This window comes from Nycticebus coucang, chromosome 6 (genome assembly GCF_027406575.1).
Source record: "Nycticebus coucang isolate mNycCou1 chromosome 6, mNycCou1.pri, whole genome shotgun sequence".
Lineage (NCBI taxonomy): Eukaryota > Metazoa > Chordata > Mammalia > Primates > Lorisidae > Nycticebus > Nycticebus coucang.
The window spans coordinates 47,009,131-47,024,524 of NC_069785.1; the positions used below are offsets into that span (position 1 = coordinate 47,009,131).

At 42.4% G+C, this 15,394-nt stretch overlaps 1 protein-coding gene and 1 pseudogene across 6 annotated transcripts in view; one reads left to right on the plus strand and one right to left on the minus strand.

Annotated features, from left to right (window-relative positions):
- The first annotated feature begins 286 nt into the window (after positions 1 to 286).
- Positions 287 to 15,394, plus strand: part of SLC28A2 (solute carrier family 28 member 2) — a 44,608-nt gene continuing 29,500 nt past the window's right edge. The window contains exons 1-5 of one of the 6 annotated variants that reach the window (XM_053594974.1): positions 287 to 405; positions 2,810 to 2,902; positions 7,318 to 7,454; positions 14,745 to 14,841; positions 14,956 to 15,041. In XM_053594974.1, the coding sequence (XP_053450949.1) occupies positions 14,761 to 14,841; positions 14,956 to 15,041 (167 nt within the window). In that variant the 5' untranslated portion in view covers positions 287 to 405; positions 2,810 to 2,902; positions 7,318 to 7,454; positions 14,745 to 14,760. Of the gene's footprint in view, positions 406 to 2,809; positions 2,903 to 7,317; positions 7,455 to 11,218; positions 11,327 to 11,379; positions 11,523 to 14,744; positions 14,842 to 14,955; positions 15,042 to 15,394 lie in introns of those variants that run through there. The other 5 variants (XM_053594975.1, XM_053594976.1, XM_053594972.1 and 2 more) reach the window with 5 other exon arrangements.
- Positions 10,701 to 11,084, minus strand: LOC128588264 (10 kDa heat shock protein, mitochondrial-like; annotated as a pseudogene).

The following is a 15,394-nucleotide window of genomic DNA, read 5'->3' on the forward strand; positions in this document are numbered from 1 at the left end:
CTGGTCTTGAACTCCCAGCCCCAAGGGATCCTCCCACCTTGGCCTCCCATAGTGGTGGGATTACAAGCATGAGCCACTGGGTGCAGCACCTCTCAGGAATTCAAATGGCCTGGTTTTGAGGGCCACTACCATCCAAAATTGTGAAATTGAAGAAATGTGTCTTAAAATACTTCCTTTGTGCTCTACTCCATGTCTTTCTCTCTCCTTAATAAGCTCCTCCCTCAGAGAACTTCCCTTCTGGTGAAAGGGCACAAGGTCCAATACCTACCTCTAAGGCCAGATAAAGAAAGAACTAACGCCCGACAGAACCAGCAAGCGAGCATAAGGAATGCTTTACTCTTTCCAGACAAGAAGGCAGGGATTTGGGAGGAAGTGAACTCTGAGATGACCTCTGTGAAGATAACAGTAAGTTTGAGTTTAGACATATTGATTCAGAGATATCAGTGGATTACCTAAGTGAAAATAATCTTCAGGCTTTTGCAAAGACAGGAGTATATGTGAGAGGTCAGGGTTAGAGAGAGGGACTGGATAACATCTCCATGAGGTGGGAGGTGTGTGGTAGGCTGATGGGCCCACTGAGTCTGGGGTAGACAACCAGCAGAGCAGAGGTCCCTTTGCATGCCCACAAGGCACCTCCTGCAAATGGATGACCTGTGCTACTCACAGCCAATGCAGCTGGGGTTAACGGGAAGAACTTAAGGTCCACTTTGCTTTAAGAACCTAAGTGATTCTACAAAGTAATCTGCTTCACGCCCCCAGATAACAGCTATTTTATGACTCTGGCCAGCCTCAAGGCCAGATGGAATTGAGCAAAGAAGTGAGAGATGGACCTCCAAGTACTCCTTGGTTCTTTGATTTCTTCAGTCATCCTCCTAGAAGAATAATTCCTGTTATCTTTCTTAGTTGATAACAGGATAATATAACATATTCACTTAACATTTGTTCAGCCAGTCATAAGACGTTGGAACTTTTAGCTTATTGGTTTTCTCCCTTTCCTCTAAATACAGAGTGGCCATGAAATTCATATGCAATTTAAAATAGTTGTTTATTTTAAATTGCACTGCCTCGGCGCCTGTAGTTCAGTGGTTAGGGCGCCGGCCACATACACCAGGGTTGGCAGACTTGATCTCAGCCTGGGCCTGCTAAACAACAATGACAACTACAACAAAGAAATGGCCAGGCACTGTGGTGGGCACCTGTAGTCCCAGCTACTTGGGAGGCTGAGGCAAGAGAGTTGCTTGAGCCCAAGAGTTTGAGGTTGCTGTGAGCTGTGATGCCACAGTACTCTACTGAGGGTGACATGGTGAGATTCTGTCTCAAAAAAGAAAAAAAAAATTGCACACAGACTTTATGGGCACCCTGTATAATTCCTCCATTTTAAACAAATGGCCTGGATTTTCTGCAAAGGTTGCTCAATGACTATTAGTACTGCATTAATACTAGCAGACCCAAATTTAGAGCTCAAGAAGTGACCACCTATGTGTGCCCATGTGGGCCAATTTCAGGAGTGCCAGGAAGGTCCTGAGCTATCTAGCTCCTCTCCTTTAGGTTAAAGCATGATGTTTTTCTGCCTTTTCTATTATTAATTACCCAACAAGTGCTTACTAATACTTGCTTTGCCAGGGGCGGTGCCTATGGCTCAGTGAGTGGGGCTTCAGCCCCATATACCGAGGGTGGCAGGTTCGAACCCAGCCCCAGCCAACCTGCAACAAAAAAATAGCCATGCGTTGTGATGGGTGCCTGTAGTCCTGTAGTCCCAGCTACTCGGAAGGTTGAGGCAAGAGAATTGCCTAAGCTCAAGAGCTGGAGGTTGCTTTGGGCTGTGATGCCACAGCACTTTACTGAGGGGTATGTGAGCTTAGTGGCTGTGTGACTTGGGCAACCACACAGGCCCCATTCTCAGAAGGGTCCTGTGCTTCTGTTGTCACTATTTTGAGATTTTTCTTTTTTTGGAGACAGAGTTTGACTTCGTTGCCCTCAGTAGAGTGACGTGGCATCATAGCTCACAGAAACCTCAAACTCTTGGGCTCAAGCAATTCTCTTGCCTCAGCCTCCTGTGTAGCTGGGACTATAGGTGCCCACTACAACATCCTGCTAGTTTTGGAGATGGGGTCTCTCTCTGGTTCAGGCTGGTCTCTCCTGAGCTCAGGCAATCCACCTGCTCAGGCACCTGTGAGCTCAGGCAATCCACCTGTCTTAGGCTCCCAGAGTGCTAGGATTACAGGCGTGAGCCACAGCACCCGGCCATTATTTTGAAATTCTTAATAATTTTTGGACAGGAGACTGACATTTTCATTTTATAGGTATGTACTGGCCCCTGCAAATTATTTAGCTGTTCCTGGACAGGAGAGATTATTTCAGAAAGAATCTGAATCTGAGAATCAAAGACCATAGGAATAATAATGGAAGTTAAACAGTAGTAGATAGAAAGGAACCAAAAACTACACTGAAATGTAGGTTTGAGCCCTATAAGTACTTGTTGAATTGAACTGAAATGAGGTGAAAAGCAATCCACATTCAACATTGAACTAGCACGTCACATGAATTAACGTAGCCTCATAAGGATTCTATGAAATAGGCACAATAGTTACCCAGGTTAGTTCTTAAAACTAGTGCAGTTTTATTTTGGGCAAATAACCATTTCTGGTTACAAAACGGTAGGTAATATTCTTTATATGGGTCTCCCTACTCACCACACACCCAGGCCTTCTGTGCAATCTGCTACTGTTTAAAGCTACAGCTTTAGAGCTAGAGATCCTCTTTCAAGGCAGAACTGAAAACATTGTAATTGTATCTATTCCCACTATAGGACTGACACTCACGACCCTTGTCTGTCTGGGCCTATCTTCAACATTAAAGGCTGCATCCCCACACTGAGCAAGAGTGAGACACCTGTGGCTCAGTGAGTAGGGCGTCGGCCCCATATACTGAGGGTGGCGGGTTCAAACCCAGCCCCGGCTGAACTGCAACAAAAAAATAGCCAGGCATTGTGGCAGGCGCCTGTAGTCCCAGCTGCTCGGGAGGCTGAGGTAGGAGAATCGCAGAAGCCCAAGAGCTGGAGGTTGCTGTGAGTCCTGTGACATCATGGCACTCTACCGAAGGCAGTAAAGTGAGACTCTGTCTCTACAAGAAAAAAAAAAAATTGCTGGGAATCATGGCAGGTGCCTGTAGTCCCAGCTACTTGGGAGGCTGAGGCAGAAAAATCAGCTGAACTTAGGAGTTTGAGATTGCTGTGAGATAATGGCACTGTGGCACTCTAGCCTGGGCAACAGAGTGAGACTCTGTCTCAAAAATAAATAAACAAATAAAATAAATACTACATCCAGTATAATAGTACTCACTCAATAATTATTTAGAGACTTCCACTTCTGACAGGATAGAGTAATAGGGACCAGACTTACCCTTATACCTTAAGCAACTAACATATTCTGATGAAATATAGGTAACAATGTTTTTCAAGTATTGGACAACAGACAGTGTGGGGTGGTTCTTCCTGAAAGAAGACAAACAAAATTAGTCCTATGCTGTCTCAGCTTATTGCCTGCATAGTTTCTAGTTCATAGCTTAGAGAAGAGGGATAAAGGACAGTAGTCACATAGAGTTCAGAATTCAGGGAGGCCAAAGTGGCTAGAATTCACTGGGCAGAGCATCAAGGAGAAGCTGCACAGAGGGGGAGCTGATCAGTACATGCATGTGAGGATACTATTGAGTTCTGGGAAAGAACTACTGGAGCTGCAGAAAAATCCTCAGTGCTCACAAAGGGCTAGGGACCTCTCGGGGCACTGAGTAAACTTCTCAGCATAGGATTGTCTGGGCTCAGCGCCCGTAGCACAGTGTTTACGGCGCCAGCCACATACACCAAGGCTAGTGGGTTTGAACCCAGCCCGGGCAAGCTAAACAACGACAGCTGCAACAAAAAATAGCAGGCTCCTGTAGTCCCAGCTACTTGGGAGGCTGAGGCAAGAGAATTGCTTAAGCCCAAGAGTTGGAGGTTGCTGTGAGCTGTGACACCACAGCACTCTACCCAGGGCAACATAGTGAGACTGTCAAAAAAAAAAAATTTATATCTTCGCATCAATTTTGTCTATCTACTCTCCTATTTTCTTAAAAGGATTAACCATAGTTATTTTAAAATCTTTGTATGACATCTCCCATATCTGAGTTACTCATGAGTTTGTTTCTATCATTTGTTTTCGTCTTAGTTTTAGGTCTTTTACTCCTCTTTTTTTCAGGATGCTTTGTATTTTTATATTAGATGCTGAATAGTGTAGTTGAAAATCTGTAGATGATTTAATGATGTTATTTAGATTTGAAGAGAGATAGTATTTCTTTTATCATGTGGATAGAGTAGAAGAAAATGGATTAATTTGAACTGGTTGAGCCTTAGTTTTAGGCTTGACTGTGTTGGTCATTTCAGCTGTGCTTCTCCCTGCAGCACAGCTTTAATTCCCAGGGTATGTTTCTTATTACTAGATCATGACTCTTTAAGAGTCTTAATAGAAACCTGAGGTGTTTATCAAATTCACATACCTCAGGAGGGCTTGAAATTAGTTTCTCTCTCCAGCACCACACAGGTACTGAAATCTCTACAACTGTTACTGTGTACTAGGTTTTGTTTTGTTTTTGCTTGGTTTCTTGGTGTCTTATCTTGAACATATACAACTTATGAGTCAGCCAATTACTTGGAAATTTGGTTGCACGTTTGTTGGCTCTTTCTTTTCTTTTCTTTCTTTCTTTCTTTCTTTTTTTTTTTTTGAGGCACAGACTCACTTTATTGCCCCTGGTAGAGTGACGTGGTGTCACAGCTCATAGCAACTTCAAACTCCTTGGCTTAAGTGATTCTCTTGCCTCAGCCTCCCAAGTAGCTGGGACCAAAGCTGTCCTCTACAACACCTGGCTATTTTTTTAGAGACGGGGTCTTGCTCTTGCTCAGGCTGGTCTCGAACCCGTGAGGTCAGGCAGTCCATCCACCTCAGTCTCCCAGGGTACTAGGATTAGAGGCGTGAGACACCACCCCTGGCCTTTGTGGGCTCTTTCTTCATAGTTCTTTTCTTTTTATTATTTTCCCCAAACTCCACCTTCTGTCTCTTTAACCTCATAAGATTGTTTAAGTATAATTCTCTGCGTTCTGATTTAAAAGATAAAATGCCCTTAAAACAAGAAGAGCACAACTCATTCATGTGGACCTCAACACTTGTGCTTCCCATCTCTCAAGAAGCATAGACACTCAAGTCCTTCCTCAATGGTTCATCTGTAATGCCTTCTGAGAGGTCTAGGGATAGAGTCCTGCCAGAGTCCATAAGAAGGAGAGGAGGCCAGTCCAGGGATTAAGGATAGCCTTTATTTTAAAGTAGCAGAATGGAGTCTGACCAGAAGTCAGCTCAGCTCACACAGCTTCAAAGGACTGTTATTACTATAGTTTGAATGTGGGAGGGGGTTATGAGAGGTGAGGGAAGTCATCTTTACTACAGAATGAAAGATTCTGTGTCCAGGGTGGTGCCTGTGGCTCAAAGGAGTAGAGCACTGGCCCCATATGCCAGAGGTGGCGGATTCAAACCCATCCCCGGCCAAAAACTGCAAAAAAGAAGAACAGAAAAAAAAAAAAAGAAAGAAAGAAAATACCCAGGCATTGTGGCAGGCGCCTGTGGTCCCAGCTACTTGGGAGGCTGAGGCAAAGAGAATCGCTTAAGCCCAAGAGTTTGAGATTGCTATGAGCTTTGATGCCACAGTACTCTATGGAGGGTGACTAAGTGAGACTCTGTCTCAAAAAAAAAGATTCTGTGTCCAAGACTGATTTTAGAGTTACTGCCTTCCACAAAAGGTGTTAATCTTACATGAAGGCCTTATCTCTAGTGCCAGCCAGGATCAGGGTAGGAGATCATGATGTTTCCCAGGAACACCCTAAAGCATTTCAGGAGGGTGGGGAAGGGGTTGCTGTGACCATGCCATTTGGTCTCTAACTTGCTTTCTATCACTAGCTGTCCTCCCAGGGTGAGTATAGTCTTATCAGGGTCATGAGGATTTACAGTATGGGAAGGAATTTGCTGTAATCATGCAACTTGGTTTCTGGCCTGCTTTCTTTCCCTACCTGCCTCCCAAATAACTGTACTTTTGTCAGAGTCCTGAGGTTTTCTTCCTCACACCTTCAAACTGGATTTTTAGTTGTTTTCAGCAGGAGGGTTAAATACCAGCTGTTCTATTAAGATTAAAATAGGAAGTCCTTCTATTCTTTCTAGTTCTGCCTGCTTCTACCAGGAATCAAAGGAGAGGTAAAAGCAGGAAAGATAAAATCATCTATTACTTATACTCTGGCTATTTCCCAAACGGACTTTGGCAGGCTAACTAGTTTTCTGGGAGTAACCTCCAAGCCAGTGATTTTCAACCAGTGTGCTGTGAAGATTACTACAGATAATTAATTACATTATTTTTGAAAGAAGTTCAAGGCACACAATAAGTATATTCTTTCTTTTACTCTCATGTTACAGACCAGGAAGAATGGAGTGATTTACTCAGAGTCAACAGCTAGTTAGCAGAAGTTTAACTATAGGTTCAAGTGTGCCCTGAGATAAGAAAGGTTGAAAAATACTGTTCTAGGCTTTAGGATAGTCATAGGCCCCATTTCCATGGAAATAAAGTCTCATCCTGGCTCTGCCCTAATTAACTGTATGACTTTAAACAAACTGTTCATCTTCTTCGAGTCTGTCTTTCTTTCTTTTTTTTTTGCAGTTTCTGGCTGGGGCTGGGTTTGAACCTGCCACCTCCGGCACATGGGGCCAGCGCCCTACCCCTTTGAGCCACAGGCACCGCCCTGAGTCTGTTTTTCTTTTTACCTAAAACAGAATTAGTAACTCACTTGCTTGCCTTACAGAAATGTTGTAAAGATAGTGGAAGTATAGGAAAATCATTTGAAAGACTATAGAATGCTAAAGAAACAAAAGCATCTCTTATTTACCTTTAAACTCTCAGCCCAGAAAGAGCTTAGAATTGGGAGTGAAGGTCTCAGAATACAGAATTGACTGAGCCACTAACTAGTGTTGACTCTGGGTAAATCACTCCATTTTTCTTGGGTCTGTAATGTGAGAGAGTTTATCAGTCAAATTATAATAAGTGATAAGGCAAAAAACAAACCATGGAGCCCAAGTCCAAGTCAGTTAATTGGGGGTAAGTACCTGCTAGGTTAATTCTATTCCTTTTGGCAGTTTGGGTTATGTCAATATTTGTGTTTAAAGCTGATCTGGATCCCTTGAGAAAGTAAGACAAAAGCGTCCAGGGGCCTTCATTGAGAAGAGGAAGACATGGTTTTTACACTTTATATAGGAAAAGAAAGAGAGAAGAGAGAGGCTGAGAGAAGACAGAGAGATGTGATTGCTGGCATCATTTCACCTGAACAGAACACCAGGCTCTGTGCCTATCCTTATGCCTGGATCTAGCACCAGAACTGGAAATTATTTAAGGTAAAAATGAAAAAATAAAAAGATAAAGTGTGAGATAGGTTGCGTAAAAGACGCTTCATCTTTTGAGATGATATTGAGATGACAGTAGGACATTAGCTCAAAAATATCTGTAAGCAAGTCTACTTTCAACACTGATGTCTTATTTTCCTGAATTACTATAAGGTCTTAACATTAGTGCCCTGTCATTGAAAAGTCATCTGCTATTTTCCAAGTTCTTTCATCTCTATTAAATTCCTTAATTTTCATAGTATCTTGTGAGATAGCACAGGAAAGAGAGAAGGGTATTGCCAGACCAAGGAGTCTGTCTGTTATTTAAGCCAATTAACAGAGAAGTGAATGAGAGATTAACAATTGTATTTTTATTTATAGAAAAGCCAGCACTTTTGAAGAACAGAAAAGAAAAAGAAATATGTGTTTATTTTTGTGATCAGAATACAACAATGAGTATTTGTAAAATAAGTAAGAACAACAATTTTTACTTATTTCACAAAAAGTCATTGATTGCCTTGCCTAATATCATAACTGACCTTGAGCCTGGGGATATGGTACCAAAGAAGACAGTGAACCTATACTCGAGGAGATCACGGTGAGAGGGAGACTGTAAGCTTTCAGAGTAGACGTCTACAGCAACATGGTGCGGCAGCAGCAGTCCAGAGGAAGGGTCCTGAGTTTTGTTTGGAGGGAGTCACGCACAGCTTCATTGAAGGGGTAGCCTCACAACAGAGACTTGAAGGAGATATAGGAGTCTTCTAGGTAGATAAATAGGGGCAGGGTATAGAGGCAGAAGGAATAGCATCCACAAGTCACACAGGCACAAGGAAACATTGGGTGTTCAGGGAACAACGTGCAGCTAAGTACTATTAGAGGGTACAAGTAGGCAGAAACAAGATCATCTTCAACAATTTTGAAAAATTATCTCTCCTCCTTTCACTCATAGCCTTCATGCCTGCACAGTCCCCAAGTCCTGTAGATTTGTTTCCTTCTGTCCATTCTCGTCTACTGATTAGGCTCTGCTGCTATGTCCAGCCTGGACCATTGCTTTTGTCATCTGACTAGACTCCCTGTCCACAGTGGGCACCTTTGCAAATCATCGTCTTCTTGCCTTCCCATTTTGTTAGAACAGGTGCAAACTTTTTAGCCCAGTTTACAAGCACCTACCTCTATCTGGTACTTGAAATAAATAAATCCCCAGATTTATTTCTTGTAGACCACCCCCATCCACCATTCCATTACTTAACTAATGTCTTACTTTATTTTGTCCTTTTTAAATTAATTTCTCAACAATCTTCCTCCATTCTTTAACTATTAATAATTTTGTTTGTTTGTTTGCAATTTTTGGGCCGGCGCCCTACTCCTTTGAGCCACAGGCACCGCCAACTATTAATAATTTTTGCAGCCTCCTTTTCCTGTCAGGGAAGGTCACACCTCTGTGCCTTTGTTGGAGCTTATTCCTCTGTGGGACTATACAGTATTTCCCCTTCTCCAACAGTGACCTTCCTATTACTTGTCAAGACTCTAGACTCAGGGCAAGTGTTACCAGCTCTGCAAAGGCTTTCTTTTTCTTTTCTTTTTTTTTTTGTAGAGACAGAGTCTTCACTTTATGGCCCTCGGTAGAGTGCCGTGGCCTCACACAGCTCACAGCAACCTCCAACTCCTGGGCTTAAGTGATTCTCTTGCCTCAGCCTCCCGAGTAGCTGGTACTACAGGCGCCTGCCACAATGCCCGGCTATTTTTTTTGGTTGCAGTTTGGCCAGGGCCGGGTTTGAACCCGCCACCCTTGGTATATGGGGCTGGCGCCTTACCGACTGAGCCACAGGCGCCACCCCATCTTTTTCTTTTTTTTATTGTTGGGGATTCATTGAGGGTACAAAGAACCAGGTTACAATGATTGCATTTGTTAGGTAAAGGTGTGTCCCACACCATGACCCCCCCAACCCCTCCCTTCTTCCCTCTCTCTGCTCTTCCCTTCCCCACCCCCCTCCTACCGTCTCTTTGCTCTCCCTTTCCCCCACCTTCCTCCCTCCTTCCTTCTCTCTGCTCTCCCCTTCCCCCATCGCATACTAGGTCATTAATTGTCCTCATATCAGAATTGAGTACATGGGATTCTTGCTTCTCCATTCCTTTCTTTTTTCTTTTTAAATTATTTATTTATTTACTTAGAGACAGAGTCTCAAGCTGTCACCCTGGGTAGAGTGCTGTGGCATCACAGCTAACATCAACCTCCAACTCTTGGGCTTAAGTGATTCTCTTGCCTCAGCCTCCCAAGTAGCTGGGACTACAGGTACCTGCCACAATGCCCAGCTATTTTTTATTGCAGTTGTCAGTGTTGTTTACCTGGCCCAGGCTGGGTTTGAACCTGCCAGCCTTGGGGTATGTGCCCGGCACCGTAACCACTGTGCCACGGGCGCAAAGCCCTGATTCTCCATTCTTGTGATGCTTTATTAAGAATAATGTGTTCCACTTCCATCCAGGTTAATACAAAAGATGTAAAGTCTCCATCTTTTTAAATGGCTGAATAGTATTCCATGGTATACATATATCACAGCTTATTAATCCATTCCTGGTGTGAAGGCTTTCTTGACATGTCTCTTTAGTGATTTGTAGGTTCCTTGATGGTAGAGATATTGCCTCATACATCTTGTTCCTCAGCACCCAAAACAGTGCCTGGATAATAGTGGGTAGGCAATAAATATTTGCTTAATGGATTAATAAAACAATTCCTAGCAGTTATTTGGCATTGAACCATGTACAGTCCTGCTTTCTATTGTTTTCTAGGAAAGGTCTTTCCAGCATGAAATGATGGTACATTTTCTTTTTTTTTTTTTTTTGAGACAGAGTCTCACTATGTCACCCTCGGTAGAGAGCCCTGGTGTCACAGGTCACAGCAACCTCAAACTCTTGGGCTTAAGTGATTCTCCTGCCTTAGCTTCCCAAGCAGCTGGGACCAGAAGTACCCACCACAACACCTGGCTATTTTTTGTTGCAATTGTCATTGTTGTTTAGCTGACCCGGGCCAGTTTCGAACCTGCCAGCCTCAGTGTATGTGGCCAGCTTCATAACCACTATGCTACGGGAGCTGAGCCAATGGTATGTTTTCTGAGTGCAAAGACTTTTTTTTTTTTTTTTTTTAGAGATCATCAGTTTATTATAAAAGAGAGACATGGAAATTATTTATATTATGAAAGATTTCAGAACTTCAGTGGAATGGGCAGTTTCATGTCAATGCCATTTCAGTAGTGATTTATTTCATTCTACATATTTTCCAAGAATGTCACCATCTGTAAATAAGAAATAATCCTTGTCATCTAGAACTACTTTGGTGCCTCCATAATCTGGGAGAAGAACTTTATTTCCACCATTAACTAGTTGAATCTCTCCACCCTTTCCTTTAGAGCCTGATCCACCAGCCACTATTGTCGCTTGCAATACTTTTCCTGGAGATTTTTCTGGAAGCATAATGCCTCCTTTGGATGTAGTTTCGGCTGCACATCTTTCAACCAATACTCAATCAAAGAGTGGAAGAAACTTTCTAAATGCTTGTCCTGCCATGACTCCCACCCTAGAGACTTTTCTCTTACTTTCTTCCACACACAACCCAGTGCTTAGTCCAGCAGTAGGCAGTGCTTCCAGGGATGTGTCTGTTAGAAGTTCCTGAAGAATTCTCAGGCTTGCAAAATGATCTTCAAAACATGTAAATATTTAACATGAGAGTAGCAGTCCTCCTCTAGAGTGAGGGCAGGCGCAGCGAAGGAGGGCTCAATACATGAAACTAACCAATAACAGGAGGCCCCATGTCCCCTCCAGCACTCCCTGCAGCTGAGTTTTTCTTTCAGTCACTTGCAGAGGAGCCAGAAGGAATCCCACAGGCTGGGGTAAGCAGGGATGTTGGGGGAGGATAGGAGCCTGATTTAGCAAATTCCATAGTAGATCATATTTAAATTAAATTCAGGTAGTTCTGTGTCTTTGACAGGAAGGCTCTAATTTAAACAATAAGAGTTGGTTATGTGTGTTTAAAAGAAAGCCTTTGCAGAGCTGGTAACACTTGCCTTGAGTCTACAGTCTTGACAAGTAAGTGGGAAATTATATATATTTTAAATCTTTAATCTGCTCTATTGAGGTAAAATGAAAATTCACCAATTAAAAATAATGTTTTAACAAATGTACATAGTTAACAACTACCATAATCAATATACAGATTTCTCCAGTCCCCCCAAATTTCCTTGTTTGTCTTTGCAGTAAATCTACTACCGGCTCCTAGCAACCTGCTTTTTATAACTATAATTTCTTCTTGTCTACCATTTTATATAAATAAAATCAACTAGTATGTTGTCTTATGTGGCTGCTTCCTTTCATTTAGCATAATTATGTTGAGATTTCAGTGAAGATTCATTTTTAAAAAGCTATCACTGCCCACATTGAATTATCAAAGCATCTTTGTAGGAATTAATTATGTATTTATGAGTCTATTAATGAACTGTCTATTCTGTTCCATGGATCTATATCCCTATCCTTCAGGCTATTCTGTAACTATCACTTAAGTAAGTTGTGATATCAGGTATAAATTTGTTCTCCAACTTTATTTTTTGGATTTTTTTTTTTTATCATTTTAGGTGCTTTGCATTCACATATACATTTTAGAATTAGTTTTTAATTTGACAAGTAAGCTGGCTGACATATCTGTGGGACTGTGTTGAATACATAGGGAGAAATGATATCTTTTTTTTTTTTTATTTTCAGAGACAGAGTCTCACTTTGTCGCCTCCGGTAGAGTGCTGTGGCATCACAGCTCTCAGCAACCTCCAGCTGTTGGGCTTAGATGATTCTCTTGCCTCAGCCTCCTGAGTAACTGGGACTACAGGCACCCGCCACAATGCCCGGCTATTTTTTGTTGCAGTTTGGCCGGGGCTGGGTTCGAACCAGCCACCCTCGGTATATGGGGCCAAAGCCCTACTCACTGAGCCACAGGTGCTGCCCGAGAAATGATATCTTAACAATATTGCGTCTTCTAGTGCATGAATATGGTACCTATTCATTTATTTAGTTCTTCAATTTCTCTCAGCGATATTTTGTAGTTTTCGGGCAGCATCTGTGGCTCAAAGGAGTAGGGCGCCGGTCCCATATGCCAAAGGTGGTGGGTTCAAACCCAGCCCCGGCCAAAAATAAAAAGAACTTAAAAAAAATTTTTTTTTGTAGTTTTCAGTGTATACATATTGCACATTTTCGTTATTTATGTAAAATTATTTTACTTTATATGCTACTATAAGTGGTATTATTTTTGAAATGTGATTTTGTAGTCTATAGAACTTGTATCCTGTGATCTTGCTGAGCTTCCTTATTAATTCTATTTTTTGTGATTTCTTATGATTTTTTAAACATAGATAATTATGTAATCCAGAAAAATATATATGGGTAGGGCGTCAGCCACATACACCAAGGCTGGTGGGTTCGAGCCCGGCCTGGGCCAGCTGAAACAGCAATGACAACTGCAACAAAAAATAGCCAGGCATTGTGGCCGGCGCCTGTAGTCCCAGCTACTTGGGAGGCTGGGGCAAGAGAATCACTTAAGCCCAAGAGTTTGGGGTTGCTGTGAGCTGTGACGCCATAGCACTCTACCCAGGGCAACATAGTGAGAGTCTGTCTCAAAAAAAAAAAAAAGAAAAGAAAAAGAAAAAGAAAAATATATAAAAAGATTGGACAGAAAATTATATTATAAATGCTCAAAGAGATCATATTATTTATTGAAACAGAGTGTCACTTTGTTGCGGCGTCATAGCTCACAGCAACCTCAAACTCTTGGGCTCAAGTGATTCTCTTACCTCAGCCTCTCAAGTAGCTGGGACTATAGTAGCTGCCCACCACAATACCTGGCTATTTTTAGAGATTGGGGGCAGGGGAGTCTTGCTCTTGCTCAGGCTGGTCTCAAACCTGTGAGCTCAGGGCAATCTACCCACCTTGGTCTCCCAGAATGCTAGGATTATAGGCATGAGCCACCATGCCCAGCCAAAGAGATCATATTTTTATTCTTTTATTTTTTCAGACAGAGTCTCAAGCTGTTGCCCCTGGTAGAGTGCTATGGCATCATAGCTCACAGGAACCTCCAACTCTTGGGCTCAAGCAATCCTCTTGCCTCAGTTTTTCTATTTTAGTAGAGGTGGGATCTCGCTCTTGCGAGATCATCTGGTTGAAGATGGTCTTCAACCTGTGAGCTCAGGGCAATCCACCTGCCTCGGCCTCCCAGAGTGCTGGATCACAGGTGTGAGCCACCATGCCCAACAAAGAGATCATATTTTTATTTATTATTATTGTTTTTTTTTTAGAGAGAGAGTCTCATTTTGTTACCCTTGGTAGAGTGCTGTGGTGTCACAGCTCACAGCAACCTCCAGCTCTTGGGCTTAGCCCATTCTCTTGCCTCAGCCTCCCAATAGCTGGGACTACAGGCGCCCATCACAACTCCCACCTATTTTTTTTGTTGCAGTTTGGCCGGGGCTGGGTTCAAACATGCCACCCTCGGTATATGGGGCCAGTGCCCTACTCATTAAGCCACAGGTGCCACCCAAGAGATCATATTTTTAATAGCAATCCATGGGGAAGGAAATTTTCTGTGAAGTAAAGAAACGTCTCAGAATGAATCTGTATTATAAATGTAAATGTTCATGTATTAAGTTTGCTTATTTGGAGGTTCAAATGCTTACTTACTTTGCTTTAAAACTTTCTTTCGGATCACTAACACTTATGCTGATTATTCTAAATGTAGGTTTCCTTAACATATGAGGAGTTTTCTCTGATGCTCCAAAAACATTCTCATGCTACAATAGGATCAGGAACTTGTAGGCCTATTACTCTTAGTTTTTTTTTTGGCAGCATTTTAGGGTCTGGGGTGTTCCCAGCTCTCTTTCTCCCTGTTTCCTTCCTCCTCAACACAGCTCAGTAGGGCCTCCCTTGGCTCAAAGAAGTGGTCACTGTATGACTTATCCTTTTGAGGGACGAAACAAGGTCCTTTCTAACCCAGGGTCAATTCAATTCAATTTCTCTTGTCTTTCATTCTCTTCTCCTATCTTATTGCCCTTTCCTTAGCTATTCACAATAGGAAATCAGATTCTATATTCCTTATTTATTATATTAAAATTATGCATTCAATCTTCTCAGTTCATAGTTCTTAAATAAATCAACAAAGCCTCTAAAGACTTGTAGTTATGTGTTTTCTGTGGCTAACTGGCCCTAAAAATTCTCCCCAGCTTCACATGGCAGAATGGCCAATTTTTCAGCCTTAGCTTTGGATTTCTTTTTCAGCTGAGGAGAACAGGAGATGGAGAAAACTAGTGGAAGAAAGTTCATTGCTGCGTCCACAGTGGAGACTGGCATAGAGAATCCAGGGCTGGAGCTCATGGTAACTCCCCAGTTTAGTTTCTGCCCTGTGTGTGGGTTGACGGGAGCTTCCTGTAGGGATCTTTGATGCCTGGAAGGGCTCTGTGACTGACCTCAACTCTACCTGTACTTACAGGAAGAGGCAGTAAACCCTGAGGGGAGCAGAACTGAAACTCAAGGACACAGCCTTGGGCATGGGCTGGGCCTGCCCTCTCACCAGAGGTAAGGGTGTTCTGGGGGTCAGTTCAGTGAGAACCTGAGGCAGGCTGAGTGAAACAGAAGCGGTCAAACTTGAGCCTTTCTCAGGGAGTTTGTAGTCTTATTAGGGAGACTTGTAATCATCTCATGTTATCATATGTACATGTATGTATTTTATGTAATTAATTGTTACTTAAACCTCTGCCATCAACAACAGGAGTTTAGTGATATCAGAGTTGGCTAGACTGGAAACAAAAATAACAACTAACATATAATAAACATAATAAAAAATAACATATTTTCTCATGTGAAAATTGTTAACTAGTTACATAGATATAGATACCTTAAAGTTCTAACTTATATTTCTTTAAATTTTG